This window comes from Pelophylax lessonae (genome assembly GCF_965119305.1).
Source record: "Pelophylax lessonae genome assembly, chromosome: 9".
Classification (NCBI taxonomy): Eukaryota; Metazoa; Chordata; class Amphibia; order Anura; family Ranidae; genus Pelophylax; species Pelophylax lessonae.
Genome location: NC_138776.1, coordinates 104,330,417 through 104,346,596, shown reverse-complemented (window position 1 = coordinate 104,346,596; position 16,180 = coordinate 104,330,417). Strand labels below are relative to the sequence as shown.

General features: G+C 40.6%; 1 protein-coding gene across 1 annotated transcript in view; it reads left to right on the top strand.

Moving 5' to 3' along the window:
* TACC2 (transforming acidic coiled-coil containing protein 2) overlaps nt 1-16,180 on the top strand; it is a 229,261-nt gene that overhangs the window by 52,848 nt on the left and 160,233 nt on the right. Inside the window, exons 4-5 of the mRNA XM_082268876.1 lie at nt 4,752-4,886; nt 10,396-16,146. Coding sequence (XP_082125002.1) covers nt 4,752-4,886; nt 10,396-16,146 — 5,886 coding nt within the window. The remainder of the gene's footprint in view (nt 1-4,751; nt 4,887-10,395; nt 16,147-16,180) is intronic.

Here is a 16,180-nt window from a genome sequence, read left to right as displayed (position 1 = left end):
ATTGGTGAATTTTCTAAACCAGGTGGAAATGTATCTCCTATCTGTGACTAAATCCACAGATTTACCTGACTTCCTGTCACAATATATATATAATTGTTAGTATCACACAAGCAATTGTCTTAGATGTCCAGCTGATGTTTGGGGGGGTCACACCACTTCTCTTTGCTTTTCCGGGTACTAGAAATCTTCTTCTTTAAGAGAAAACAAGGAGGAGGTAGTAGATCTACAAACGTATTTATATGGCACGCGCTTGTGTTTTTAATATTTTATGTGAAGAGAAGTAAAAGTCTATACTTTTTACAAAACATATTTGTTCAGGTTTTTGGACATTTGGTTCCTTCAACATTCCATGCTCTATGTGATCTGGTAATGATACTTGGCACCAGCACAGGTGTCCTCATTTTCCTTCTGTTAATGTTTCAATCACAACTGTAAAATTTTGGATGCCCCCTCATTTTCTGTGACAATGGACACCAGGACAAGAGGGTTATTCTATTCAATAGGGGATAAAAACAGAGGATCTAACCATTCCCTTCCCTCCCCAAAAGTAGAAAACATTTTGACGATAGATACACATTAAAGGTAGGGTACCTCCCTAAATCCCACCCTGATATCTGTTCTATACTCCTTGCTACTTAATTTGACCATCAAAAATACCCAGCACCTCCAGGATTGAGGCAATTTGTGATCTTCTCCCAAGATGCAGTGCTTAGACATAATCATCTCCAGGCCCAAATATTGTTACATGGGGGAGGGGAGAAAGGTATTAAATTGTTACTAAACCCACAACAGTAAAATCGGTCTGTATATGCAAAAAAGCATGCTTGTTAATCCTTTGCATTGTGTAAAAAGGCTGTTTGATCCTGTCTTCTCTGATCCTCCCCTTCTTCCACTGTTCCCAAGCCATCTACTGATAGAACAGAGCCTTGGGGGCAAGCTTTCCTAGATAGTTATTTTTTTCTTCTTGGGAGAGTGCATGTGATCAGCACAGGGCCAATCAGCACTGTCCAGACAGAGGGTCAGGGGTCCTGCAGACTCCTGGGGCAATTAGGGGAGAATGAAAACCCCTACTTTACAGACACTGATAGAAGTCACAAGACTGCTATATAGAATAAAGGGGGGAGGGGTATCGCGCTTCAGGGGGATGGTATTGGTTGAAATTAGATATTGAATAAATAAATTAGCTAAAACACTGTTAAATCAATACTCAATAATCTGTGGTGGTGTTTAAATCAAACAAAATCATCTAGTGTACAGTGTATCCATAAAATATTCAATAAACATATTAAATATCTAAAACACACTGCTTGTGCATATATCTATAAAGTGCACATGTGCTGTGAAAATAAATACAAAATTATATAATACAATAATCCATATACTGAATATTCTTAATTCATGTGACAATAAAGTGCTCAGTGCTCCATCTATACATAGGTGAGTGATATTCTCTCAGCATCCAGTGCTTTCAGTTTTTTGAAAGTGCTTAACCACTTAAGCCCCGGAAGATTTTACCCCCATTCCGACCAGGGGGTATTTTGCGATTCGGCACTGCGTGACTTTAACGGACAATTGCACGGTCGTGCGACGCTGTACCTAAACGAATTTGGCGTCCTTTTTTTCCCACAAACAGAGCTTTCTTTTGGTGGTATTTGATCACCTGTGCGATTTTTTGATCACGCGCTATAAACAAAAAAAGAGCGTCAATTTTGCAAAAATAGCAATATTTTTCACATTTTTTTATATGAAATTCCCCAAAAAAAAAATTTAAAAATCAAAATTTTTTTACTTTTTCGGCCAATTTGTTTTATGCTACCTATGTTTGGTAAAAAAAATCGCAAAAAGCGTATTTTGATTGGTTTGCGCAAAAGTTATCGCGTTTACTAACAAAGGGAAAGATTTCTGTCATTTTTGTTGTTTTTTTTTTTAACGTGTAATGGCGGCGATCTGCGATTTTTTTTGCGGTACTGCGACATTGAGGCGGACAGATCGGACCCTTGACTGACATTTTTGACACTTTTGGGGTTACCAGTGACATTTCTACAGTAATCAGTGCTATATATATGCACTGTTACTGTAAAAATACACTGGTAGTGAAGGGGTTAACTTTATTTGGGAGGGAGGGGCTGTGTGTATCCCTAGGGGCGTGCTTTCTACTGTGATTGGCTGGGGCTTGAGCTGTATGGACACTGATCAACGGATCTACATACTAGATCCGAGTGATCAGTATCCTAACAGCAAGGAGAATGACAGGTGGCTTGTTTACACAAGCTGCCTGACATTCTCCCTCTCCCCCGCCGATCGCCGAGTGACCGGCGGACATCGGGTCCGCCGGTCACATGCGCGGGGGGGTCCGTGACCACGCGGGAGCGGGAGCGCGCCTCCGGGGGCGCGCGCTCGCTCCCTAGACCCTCACAAGCTAGTGATGTAGCCCTAAGTCACTTTGCCTGTGAGGGGCTGACTGCCGACGTAGATCGGTGTTAGGCAGTCGGCAAGTGGTTAAATTGTCCCAAATTCAAAAATAAATGAAATAGACAAATCTTCTTATTCCAAGTGTTGAACCTCCACCTTACACCGTGTGGACAAACGGGGTGATTCTCTGCTCCTATCACCCCTCAGGGTGTACTAACCGCTCACCTTAAATTATAAAGTTTTGCGCCTTATTGTTGTAAAGATATAGTAATCCTCTCCTCTCTTTCCTTGCTGTGTGATCAGGAGATGGTGTTCAGCCTTAACTAACTAGATCGGGGTATATGTCCTCAAAGGGTCCCACGAATCTCAAAGGAAAGTGCTCACATAGTGCAGTTTTGCCATAAAAATACGTTTTTATTAAAGTAAATCGAAACACTTACAAACAAACGTGGTATCTGCGCATTCAATCGAATACAGGGAATCGCGGACCTTACTTCCAGAACGTCACGTCCGATGCTGGCCCTATGCGTTACGTCATGTCCGCCCACGTGACTTCTTCAGGGGTCCACGTTTGTTTGTAAGTGTTTTGATTTACTTTAATAAAAACTTATTTTTATGGCAATACTGCACTATGTGAGCACTTTCCTTTGAGATTCGTGGGACCCTTTGAGGACGTATACCCCGATCTAGTCAGTTAAGGCTGAACACCATCTCCTGATCACACAGCAAGGAAAGAGAGGAGAGGATTTCTATATCTTTACAACAATAAGGCGCAACACTTTATAATTTAAGGTGAGCGGTTAGTACACCCTGAGGGGTGACAGGAGCAGAGAATCACCCCGTTTGTCCACACGGTGTAAGGTGGAGGTTCAACACTTGGAATAAGAAGATTTGTCTATTTCATTTATTTTTGAATTTGGGACAATTTAAGCACTTTAAAAGAACTGAAAGCACTGGATGCTGAGAGAATATCACTCACCTATGTATAGATGGAGCACTGAGCACTTTATTGTCACATGAATTAAGAATATTCAGTATATGGATTATTGTATTATATAATTTTGTATTTATTTTCACAGCACATGTGCACTTTATAGATATATGCACAAGCAGTGTGTTTTAGATATTTAATATGTTTATTGAATATTTTATGGATACACTGTACACTAGATGATTTTATTTGATTTAAACACCACCACAGATTATTGAGTATTGATTTAACAGTGTGTTAGCTAATTTATTTATTCAATATCTAATTTCAACCAATACCATCCCCCTGAAGCGCGATACCCCTCCCCCTTTATTCTATTTGATGCTGTATGGTTTACAGAATTGGTATACGCAGCACTAAGGGGTACTACACGCACACATCCTCCAGACAGCGCAAGACTCACACCAATACACATAAGACTGCTATATACTTCTAATGAGAAAAGGGTTTTAGGTTTAGATTGCATTTCCATGTTCTGTGTACTGTGGGAGACCATGTATAGCTAATGCAGAGTCCTGGGTTTAGTAACACTTTAACACGGTGTTTGCTCAGACACAGAATAAGGCTAGCCATATACAGGGCTGAATGAGAGAAATCACTTGATTTCTCCATCCAGGCTAAACAGGATCGATGGAGGAATCTCCAGCACATGTGACTGTCTGAGTACCCAAAGAGTGACTACATCTGATTGGATGCAACAGTTTTTTAGATGACAGTTTTCTAAACAGCTTTATTAATTCTACAATAGGTTTGCCAAGCCGGTAGGTGCTGATAGGGTCACCAAAAGCTTGGTGGAGGGGGGAAGAAGAGTCAGGTAGGTCTGCCTAATCATGTGACCACTCTAATTAGCTGTCACAATGGGTATATTAGTAAGCCAGACCTGCCGATCATTAATAGAGACCAGAAGCTGTCACTGGTCCAGGAGCACATAATGAGCGCACTCTCAGCACAGGAACCTCACCGTCTTGGTAAAGCTCACCTTCTATTCTGTTGTACATACCGTACGCGTTACGTGAGCACCAAGAGGTGAAGTGATCATCTCAATGACCAGCATTGTGTGATTAATCCATGTGTAAACATGCACAATTCAGTAATGAGAACTGTCCAGGAAAATATGAAAACACAAGGGATCACTCATTTTTTCCATTGAATTCTGCATGTTCATGGGTTTGCTGCTTGCGAGGACATGACCATCTCTATTTTGACACCTTGTTGAGGACACAGCAAGTCTCTAGGTGACAGGGCCCTGTAATCTATTTTATATGGAATGTATTAGTAATTTTTCCACAATGTTGTTTCAGCCTGAACCCCTATTTCCCTGTGTTCAGTAATGTCTTTTCTTTCCCAGGAGTGGTGACGTCTCGCCGCAGCGTGGAGTTTGGGAGGAAGGACAGCTGCTTCCTGCCCTTCCGCAGACTGAACTTTATATAGAGAGACAAGAATATAAAGAATCTGGGAGCAGCTCACAGCCTGGCACCATCAGGTATCATTATTATATGCTTGGCTTGTAACACAGCTCTCGGGTGACTTGGATTTCTCACATTTAACAGCTGTGAGTGTGGAATGAACTGTTCAGAGTGTAAAAGCAGCTTTTATTATTTATTATTACAGACCTGAGTATTTAGCCTGAGCTTGTTCTCTTGCTTAGTGCATGCTGGGCATGCTTTCATTGAGTCTGCTTCTGGGTGTTAAGTCATGTACAAACCTGTGGAATTCCTTCTCAGCATCATTAATCCAGGATTATTGCTAACACTGGACACAAATACTACAAGACAGTATATATGCAGTATAACATTCGTTTACATATTTATTATTATTGTTACATTGGTCAGTTTATTGAGTAGGATCATGCAAGGCACACATATATATATATATATATATATATATATATAGAAGGTAACCACATTCCAGTTTGTTGCAGTGCAATGAATGAAATATGGATTTTGATTGGTTGCTTGGTTGCTGCATGGTGCCAAACTTTGCTCATTATTCTTTGCCCATCATTAACAGGAGGAGTTTAGTCGCTTAGGCAATTTTTACTCGGTCATCATTCATTACCACTACAGGTGCCAAATGTTTTTGCATGCCCCATGCAAGGCCTAGCAGCCACTCCAAGCATAAGAGTGGCTGACAGGCAATGAAGAGGCAATACTGTTAACTCTTGAATGCCTTCCTTCCTTTTTTTTTTTTACAGATGAATGGCCTTGAATAAGAATACTGTGTGGTAAACATGAGCCTAGCATTTGGCTTGCGGTTGGAGCGAAGCCCCTTTAACTTGAATGGGTTGCATTTGGTGGTGGTATTGCTCACCAAAAACAATGTGGGGGGGGGGGAGGGGGGGTAATTTTTGCTGTGCAAAGCATCATGTATTGCCTCGTTCAGCTGTTTAAGGAGGGGGGTTGAGGGTTGGTAAAATAGCAGCATAGCGCTTATTTTTACTGCCTCCCAACCACAAGTATAAACTAATCCTTACTGACCTCTGTAGCTGCAGGCACTGTGAAGCAATTCAGTGTTAAAGGAGTTGTAAAGGAAGGAGGTTTTTTATCTGAATGCATTTGATGCATTAAGATAAAAAGCCTTCTGTGTGTAGCAGCCCCCCCCGCACCCCAAAATACTTACCTGAGCCCCATCTCTATCCAGCAATGTCCATGAGTCCCTCAACCATCCGAGACTCTTTCTCCTGATTGGCGGAGACACAGTCATTGGCTCCTGCTGCTGTTAATCAAAGTCATTTATCCAATCAGGAGAGAGAGGGGGAGGGGCTGAATGGACACGGAGCTGCAGCTTGGCTCGGGTGCCCCATAGCAAGGTGCTTGCTGTGAGGGCACTCGACAGGAGGCAGGGGCCATGAGCAGCGAAGAGGGACCCTAGAAGAGGAGGATCTGGGCTGTCCTGTGCAAAACCACTTCATAGGGCAGGTAAGTACAACATGTTTGTTATTTAAAAAAACACGAGACTGTACAATCACTTTTAAGGTCGCAGCAGGGACTGTTGAAGTCATACTGTGAGCAGCTGAGCTCATCCTGCTGCCCCCTCCCAGCAGTGACTCTGCAGCCTTCCGATCTTCTAATCTCATATGTACACAGGGACAGTGCTTTGGAAAGGGGAGTAAAGTGAGTTGAGCTGCTGCAGAATAATTTCATTAGGCAGTACAGAGAATTAAAATATGCAATTTGTGTTCACTCAGAACAAGAAGTTGATCATTGTACAGTAAACTGAATTCTACATACTTACATGCTACTGCTTACACAGTTGTACAGAATATTAGATAGGTTCCCTCATTTTACTATACTTTCTGCAGTACTGTACATATAGAACTAGTAGTGGGAGCTCCCAAGAAACATCCAGATATCTGTAAAAAAAAAAAAGAATTTACACTACTTGTAAGATAGTATGCATGTTAAAGTCATTTATACAGCAATAACTGGAGAGTTTACTGAACTGTTTGCAATAGAACTAATTCATTTTTGCTGCTTGAGGTCCCTTGTGTTGAAATTGGAGACTTGTGTACATTCTTTGCATGCTGAGCTAACAGAAGTGACTTGGAAATCTCCCTTTGGTTGCTGTGCTTGCCTTGATTTCCTCTATTTGGCTGGAGTCCACTGCTGTCATCCTTTCTTTCTTGTTGGCAGTGTTCTCTATCTGCAGGTTATATTCGTATGTCATGGGTAACTGGATATCATTTCACATATACATATACATGAACTTCCCATGTTATGCATTGAATACATAGTCATACACAATCGAGTATATTTATAGGGTCGGAAAAACCAATGCTCTAACCAGTAATTTGCAGTATAGAGAAAGCACAAATATTAAAGATAGAATGAATGGAAGGCAATAGCAGCCAATTTCTGTAGTGTCACCGCATACATTAACAATAGTAAAAAAAATCAAATCAGTGCAAAAAGCATATAAATAACATAAAACAAATAAGGACCATTGGATAAATACAGATGTTCAAGTATAAAAAATGTTCATAACAAATAAAGTGCATAACATGCTTCACTAAAAGCACACGTGAATAATTAAACCCACATGAAATAGTGCAATACAAGTGAAAGAGACAATCTCAAAAAAATACTAAAGTCCAAAAGGTTAATGAAAAAATGCATCAAAATTGTATATAAGTCCACATATAATAGGTGATGTATCCAGTGATTAAGGTTTCACCAGTGCAGAATTCCAGAAAACAAGCACTTATCCACCAATGAGTGCAATGGCCGCTCACCTTAGTAAAGGATAATATGCGCATTCATAATAAACCATCCAGTTGTAAGAATTCCTCCATAGCAGTAAATGATCAGCTTGTGAAAAAAAAAACAAAGGACATCTCCATAGTGTAGTAAATAAAAGCAGGATTTAATAATAAAAAGTAGTAACTTACAAATAAATACATGCATGCAGGTAGGTCTCAGATAGGACCGAGGGGTGCCCGGATTACACAGCGTGTAAAATGTAACCTTCCAGGCTTTCTCAAGGGTCACGTGTTTTGTGACGCAATGCCTCGGGAGGAGCCGGATTAGATCTTCGGCCGAGACCGGACGTTTACGTTTTACACGCTGTGTGATCCCTCGGTCATATTTGACACCGACCTGCATTTTTATATAGTGTATTTATTTGTGCATCCCCACCTGCCATCCAGACATAGTTGACAAAATATTACACATCATTTCTCTGGACCAACCACAATTAAAGTACTTTTTCTCTACGTTCCATTTTAAGGGGTCAGTCCATAAAAAAATGATACACCAGTTTTTGGTAGTTGTCAGTGCAACACAAAGTGGTGTCATTCATTCTTCCTTTTTCACTCCAGTGATAAAAATTAGACCTTCAAACCCTCTGCAGCAATTGGCTTTTGAATTTTTTCAAATGTATTTGTATTACGAAGAATGCAAAAGAAAGAAGAGGACTTCTGGTATCAAACCTGTTGTAGTAGGAGAAGCAAAATCCTGAAGAGGGTAGGGAACTGAGCTATTATTTGTGCTGGGGAAATCTTGCAGATCATTTCTGTACAGAAAGCCTTTAGGTGAATTGTACAGAAAGCCAAAAAGGAAACTTGGCCTACCTAAATCCATCTATAAATAAAAAGTTATCTTTTAGGTGGACTAGCCCAATATTTTCTTCAAAGATTGTAATTCGCTAAGTGCATAGTACCAAATAAATGAATAGGGTATTCTACTTAATCCATAGGGGAATACCTGTTTCAGAATTTATAGTGATGTCCTACCCCATTGGTCTCCAAACTTTCTAAACAAAGGACCAATTTATTGTGTTTCAGACTTTAAGGGGACTTGACCGTGGCCATTGAGAGTAGTAAATTCTCTGGCATCAGTGGGAGCAAACAATATCCCTTCTTTGGTAATGGGGAAATGATTAGTTCCCGATTGTTGGTGTCAGTGGGAGGAATAGTGACCCATAGTTGGTTTCAGTGGAAGGAATAGTGCCCCATTATTGGTATCAGTGGAAGGAATAGTGCCCCATTATTGGTATCAGTGGGAGAAATAGTGCCCTATCATTGGTGTCAGTGGGAGGAATAGTGCCCCATTATTGGTATCAGTGGGAGGAATAGTGCCCTATCATTGGTGTCAGTGGGAGGAATAGTGCCCCATTATTGGTATCAGTGGGAGGAATAGTGCCCTATCATTGGTGTCAGTGGGAGGAATAGTGCCCCATTATTGGTATCAGTGGGAGGAATAGTGCCCTATTATTGGTGTCACTGGGAGGAATAGTGCCCTATCATTGGTGTCAGTGGGAGGAACAGTGCCCTATCATTGGTGTCACTGGGAGGAATAGTGCCCTTTCATTGGTGTCAGTGGGAGGAATAGAGCCCCAACACCCACACAAAGGCAAGCAAAGGGCTTCATTCGCTGTCCTACATCATAAATTTCATATGATGAAGCCAAATACTAAAATCATCCTTCTGTTCTTTAGATTAAAGCAGAGACTGGCAGACTCTATGAAGGAGATTTACTAAAACTGGTGTACACAGAATCTGTTGTAGCTGTGCATAGTAACCAATCAGCTTCTAGGTTTTGTTATCAGAGCTTAATTGAAGTTAAAAGCTGACTGGTTACTATGCACAGCTGTTCCAGATTCTGTGTGCACCAGTTTTAGTAAATCTCCCGTATCTGTCATGCTAGTATATTTGTGATAGATACAATTATATTAGCAAAAATGTGATAATGATTTCCTAGCTAGACAGCTGTAAAGTGGATGACTTCCCTTTTAGGCTTCTTTCACACATACGGACCGTTCGTCCATTTTTCATCTATCTGTTGACGGATGAAAAAAGGACATCAGTGCATTCCTATGGAAAAACGGATGTAAATGGATGATTATCCATATACATCCCTTTTCATCTGCTTCTGTGAACATCCATTTTATGGATGAAAGCCCTATTTTTCATCCGTACAAAAAACTGATGTAAACGGATGAACGGTCCATTTTTGAATGAAAAATGGCTCCGGGACCCAAGTGGTTAAGGACTCTAACTGGCAGATGTAAAAAAACAGATAAAAAACGGATGTAAACTTCACCCGTTTTTTTCTTTGAAAAAAAGTGACTTAACTGATCAAACGAACAGTCCGCATATATGAAAGTGGCCTAACTGTATAGAAAAGGCTAAAGTGTATTTCCACCCTGTGGTTACACTCGTAAACTCCATCAATAACAAGTAACTGCTCAGATAGGTGCTGTGAAATAGCATATAAAGTACCATTTTACTCTATTTCTGTATAGTTCAGAGACTGCCAACAAATTTAGTTGGTTGCCACGTATTTCAGCACATTTTGGACAGCTATATTTTTTGTTTGATGTTCTTACCTCCCTTTGCATCTTCAGCATGTGGTGCATGGTTCTGTGGTTTCTTTATTCTTTACTTGGCTGTAGCTTTTGCTTGTTGCTGCTGATTTTGGCTATCTTTGCTTGTCATCATGTGTTGCACATCTACAGCTCTTAGTGAATTTTACCAATCTCCTTACTGACTGCAGCATCCTCTCCAGGGAGGAGACTAGCGAAGAAGACAGTTTTGGTGAACCAGAAGACATAGGACTGATTGGGATACTCAGAGAATGGGGACAGCAAGTGAAGCCAGAAAAAAATGTTAGAGAAAAAGAGGAAGACAGGAAGGATACAGTATGGATGCCATATGCTGAGCCATCTCCTGAAGAAACAGCTTCTTTGAATGGTGTTTCCCATAGTGTACAAGCACAAGAGAAAAAGGAAGAATGCGCAGATTCATCCGGCACTCAACATATAACAGCATCCATTGCAGACACTTCGGTCACTCCTTCATCCATTGCAGACACTTCGGTTACTCCTTCATCCATTGCAGACACTTCGGTTACTCCTTTTAATGCAAATAATACTCTAGACTATGGCAGTTGGAATCTAGGGGAACCCAATATTCAACTTGTAACTAGCACTCCAGAGCAAATTCTAGCACCTTCTCAGATCTTCTCTAGGAATGAAGAACCAGTGCAACCAGACACAATACCGAAGAACCTCACGTTACTATCCAAACAAGAAAAAGGAGAATCCAGAGATAATATTACTGCTCAGACAGAACAGCAACAATTGTGCGGTTTTTATGACGCCAAGGATTTAAATACAGATAGTGCGAATATACAGACAGGCAGTCAGGGGAACCTAATCCTGCCTTTAACAATCATTGGAAATTCAGAGGGCAATAAAGACAAACTTGACACTAAATGTAAATCTGAACCAGATAGCTTAGTCTATAGTGGAGCCATCCCTGCAGTTCAGGTGTTTGACCGAAGTCCACTAGAATTAGAGCAAATATCAACTGACAGTAATCCTGTTACATCATTGCTTAATCAACAGTATCAGACTGCAGGGGCAGAAGGACTGTTGGCACAGATGGGTAAAATAACATCTGATCATAGTTTTCCTGGCATACAATCAGAAGATTTTGATAGTGACCCTAAGAAGTGTCCTGATGACCTGAACAATAAGGATGGTCAAACAAAGAAGAAGAATTTAATTGAGAACATTCAATTTGAAATTAAAAATGACCAGAAAGAAATTCCCAGAATAGATAGTGTGGATTTTAGCAGCAAAAATGTAAAAGATGGTGGAGATAATATAGAATTAAAGGTAGATGAATTAAAAGTCATTGTTAAAAATACAAATTCTTCTGATTTGTTGAGCCCAAGGAGTGGCCAGTTTCCAACAGGGCATGAAGGATCTAAATCTCCCCATCCAGCTAATGGTACCCCAGCTACATTATGTAACATAAACAGAGATCCAGGCCTCCAGATTAATATTGTACCTCCCACAGACTCGATCAGTGACAAACACAGTATAATCCTAAATGACCGTAGTGACTTTAAGAAAAGTCAGCCGTGCCAGGAAACAGCTGTTGAAATGTTCTCTGCGCCTGCCGATAAGCTAGTCCCCTTAAATAATATAGATATTTTGCAAAAACCTCTTACAGGTGACCAAGATAAAGTAGTTAATCAAGCATATGATACGGCACAAATGACAAAGGACAATAAGCCACAGAGCTGTATAAACAACTTACTTTTGGATGATGTGCCAACTTTTTCTCTCAATGCATTGCAATTACATCTGGCAGAGCCATGCCCTGACTTACAAGATGACTTTACAAAAAAATCACAATATGGCCAATACGAAGCGTTTACAGATCAGTCAGCCAGGGGGAACAAAGTCACTCCAGTTCTGGATGAGAAGATAGCTGATCAGAAGGGAGTTGAGTTTCAACTTTCGATCCTCAGTGGGATTAAACCTAGTAGCACAGGCAAGGAACAAGTTCCAACAACAGGGGAAGATGGTTTTATCTGGAATGTTGAGAATTATATGCAGAGTAATGCCAATGAAAAGTATGAAAATGACAGTGTAAGGTCAGCCACCCATTTGAGAAAAGCTGCAGAGACTGATATAGAAACCACTTCTTTATCAGTTTCTGTGGGTCCTGGTGATACGGGATACTCCCCATCCACCCAGGTTTCACAAGATGTACCAGCACAGCCTTTAAATACACTTGAATTATTTCCTAAAGAAGAGGTCTGCCTTCTTCCTCCACAGGCAGACCTTTATCCACCATTCTTTAAAACTGGGTCTGATATGGACTATAAGTATATGATCTGTCCAGAAGGTGAACAGAAAAACTCACCGAATGAAAGCATCAAGATTCTATCTACTGAAACCATGACAGAATTTGGCCAAGACCAAAGTAGGCTTGACATGTCTGTAAATCCTTCACATCAAAGACAAAACCGCAACATTGATTGTAAACTACAATCGCTTTTCCTGCCTGATGTGGACAGACATAACCTCATACCAGATTACACCTTGAGAGAATCGTCCAAAGTTCAACTACTAGAGAACGCCTCTGCATTTATAGAGGAAGACAGTAAGAGAGTCAATGACAAGCCAAACCTGGAGATCAGGTCTACAAAGAGTGAGGACGTTCCCTTTCTTATATTAGGTCAACAACAAGAAGCGTCTTCAAAGGACACACCCTGCCTGATCTCTGACATGCTGCCCTGTCTTGATGTTACAGGATCACTGTCAGAGGATAAAGTGCTTACTTCCAGAACACCCGACCTTGCTATAGCATGTATTTCAGCCTCTCCAGTCATTGATGAAATGGAAAAGCCTCTTTCTACCACTGGTGACAAAGATGCTGCAGGACTGCAGGGCAGTATAGGTCTGCTGTCTACTGAGTCAACCGTCTTCAGTTATGTGAAAGAGGAAAATCAATTACCAGGATCAGAGACTGAAGGTCAGCGAATGGAAAATTTAGAGCTGTCTGCAGATTTGAATAAAGCAGATAATGGGATTCCTACAGCCCATTTCAGAATACCAGCAGATATTCAGATTCCTGCAGCTCATTTTAGAATACCAGCAGATGCATTCAACCAGCTTCAAATGCCAGCTGATACAGACAACCCTATGAAAATGCAATCTAGCAACAATAACATCCTTGTGAATGGTACTAATGTAGCAACAGCTAGTGTTCCTTATCAGGATGTCTGTGAAAAGACAGATGAAGAAGCACCTGCTCCTGGTATAGCCATGGAACCTGAAGCCATCCAAATTCCCACACTGGAAGCACAACACAAGAGCTTCCAGTCACAACAGGAAATATCAAACATACCTTTTCCTCCAAGTGATATTAGACAGAATGAACCTACTGTCATTTGTCAAGAGGGTTCAACAAAGGTATGTGCTGAAATTATAAAGGAGTCTCTAAAACCAAGCAGTGAATATATCCACATGGACAATTCTACTGAAATAATACCAAGTCACCTCTATCAGGATGGGGTTGACAAGACAGCAACACATGTTCCTGGTTTAGCCTCAGAATCTGAAGTCACACTAATTCCAACACTGGAAGCATCAGACAAGAACTTCCAGTCAAAGCAGGAAATGTCACCTGTTCTTCTTGCTCCAAGTGATAATGGAGAGAATGCAACTTCAGACATTCATCCAGAAGATCCAACGAAGGTATGTGCTAAAATGAAGATGGAGTCTGTAAAGTCAAGCAATATTGACATTGATATGGACATCACTAAAGATGTAATAACAAGTCCTTTATATCAGGATGGGTATGTCAAAACTGGTGAAGAAACACCTATTCCTGGTTTAGCCTTAGAATCTGAAGTCACAAAGACTACCACATTAATAACACCAGAGAAGAACAACAAGTCACAACAGGTAATGCAACCTGTTCTTCTTCCTATTGACAATGTACAAGCTGTAACTCCTATAACATCCATATGTTCAGAGAGTAAGACAAAGATATGTGCTGAAATTCAGATAGAGGCTATAAAACATGATGTCATAAATAACTCTTCAAGTAACGATGTAGTGATACAGAATCTCCAAATAACAAATAATGACCAATCACAGGAATTGTCTATAGGTGGTACTGTCTCCATTGACATTGAATCCGTGATTGACACTCCAGAAATGTCAGCACAAAACAATACTATTAGGTTTGCACCACTTCTTGGGGACATTGAGCAATGTTCCAGTGAAGAAACAGTGGGAAAGATTGATCAGGCCAAGGATATTCTGAGCAATGAAGAAAGTTCAGTAGTGGACAATCAGCAAAGCTTACAAGTCCTAAGTTCTGTGGTTGGAGAGCAGTCCTCCATTTTTTTTCCTGTGCTCACAGAAGGGTCACAGCCTGCAAAGAAAGAATTGAATAAACCAATGGAGAGCCAGGTAAATACTACTGAATATCCCCCAGATGAAACAAAAGTGAACTTGGAAAGTTCTAAAACAGAATGTACATTAGTTTATGATGACCAGAAAGCTGGTCCCCTGAAGATCGATGGAAGAATTGTAGAAGTGTCTGAAGATAAGTCCTATTATACAGAGCCTGTTAAGTCAAACAGCGAACTTTCAGAAAGCTCCCATGCACATAGTGTTAAAGCAGAGGAAGCACTTAATATTCAGAATCACAATACTTTTGAGGAAATACACCCTCAAGAAAAACATCCTGAAATAAGATTTGATGGTATGCTCCATATCAGACCTGACAAAGAAGAAACAATCATCAACTCGGCAAAGGAGCATACAATCATTCACACGAATGATGTAGGCAAGGTAAAGGAGAAAGGTAAAGCACCAAGTGGAACTGCATTAGAAGATACTTTATCTGTCACGAATGACTTGTCTTCTCAAGAAAATTGTGGATTGGATGTAGGGCCTGACAATCAGAGTCTCAGCATGCAATACTCCTCACCTGTTACTGTACAGCAAACAGTCTACGGTGGAGAGTTGGAATTATCTCTAGGGAAACCATCTAAGCTAGCGTTAGAGGTGGAAAATTCTCATTCTGAACAAGACCAAACATGTGAAAGTACAACAGCATTAACCTTATCTCCCAATGTCCAATGCCAAGAAGAAATAATCCCAGTACCTCCATGTCTTCTTCCTGAGAAGAAAGATGAAGCCTTTGTGGATTCAGTTAGTTATCAAATCAGTGATGCATTTACCTCTGATGATCGAAAAGAAGAACTTCATGAAAAAGACTTTAAAAACACTGATTCTGTAGCAGAAGGCTCTCACTCAGCTGTCACAGGAGAAGATGATGTTCTTGAGGTTAAAGAGACAGAAATAACGGCTGATGACTTATTAGACTCAATACAAAAGGAGATGGAAATTTTATCTGACTTGCCATGCTCTGCTGTCAAGGAGACAGAAATTCTATCTGACGAACCACTTTCAACTGAAAATAAGACAAAACATGCATCTCAGCAGATAAGCCCTCCTTCTGATGACTCAACGACTTCAGCATTGGCCGTGACTCCCATGGAGGTAATTAGCATGCCAGAAAAAAATAACATACATGAAACGTGTGGCACTGCAGATACAAAATCCATACAGACTAAACCTGAACCGGAGGAACTGTTAACATATAATATAGATAAATCTATTGAAAACAAGCAGGATTCTTCCATGGTACCTGTTCCGCTAGCAGCTCCTGATACAGAGATATCAAGAAGTGAACATTCTTCTACCAATTCTGCCCAAGAGACACTACCAGCTGAGCCAGCACCTCCCTTACCAGCAATCAGGAGCCCAACTTTTCCACCTACTGACTCTTTGAGCTTTACTCAGAAGCTACGCAGTGTTCTCCACTCTGAGAGGTCATTCCCCAAAAAGACGATGACACCGACATCTTCTGAGCCTCTGGTTCTTCCCTCAAGCCCCAGGTTGTGCAAAGAAGGTGCAGTTAATGAAAGGTATGGTTTTGTTTTATATATATATAAATAATAG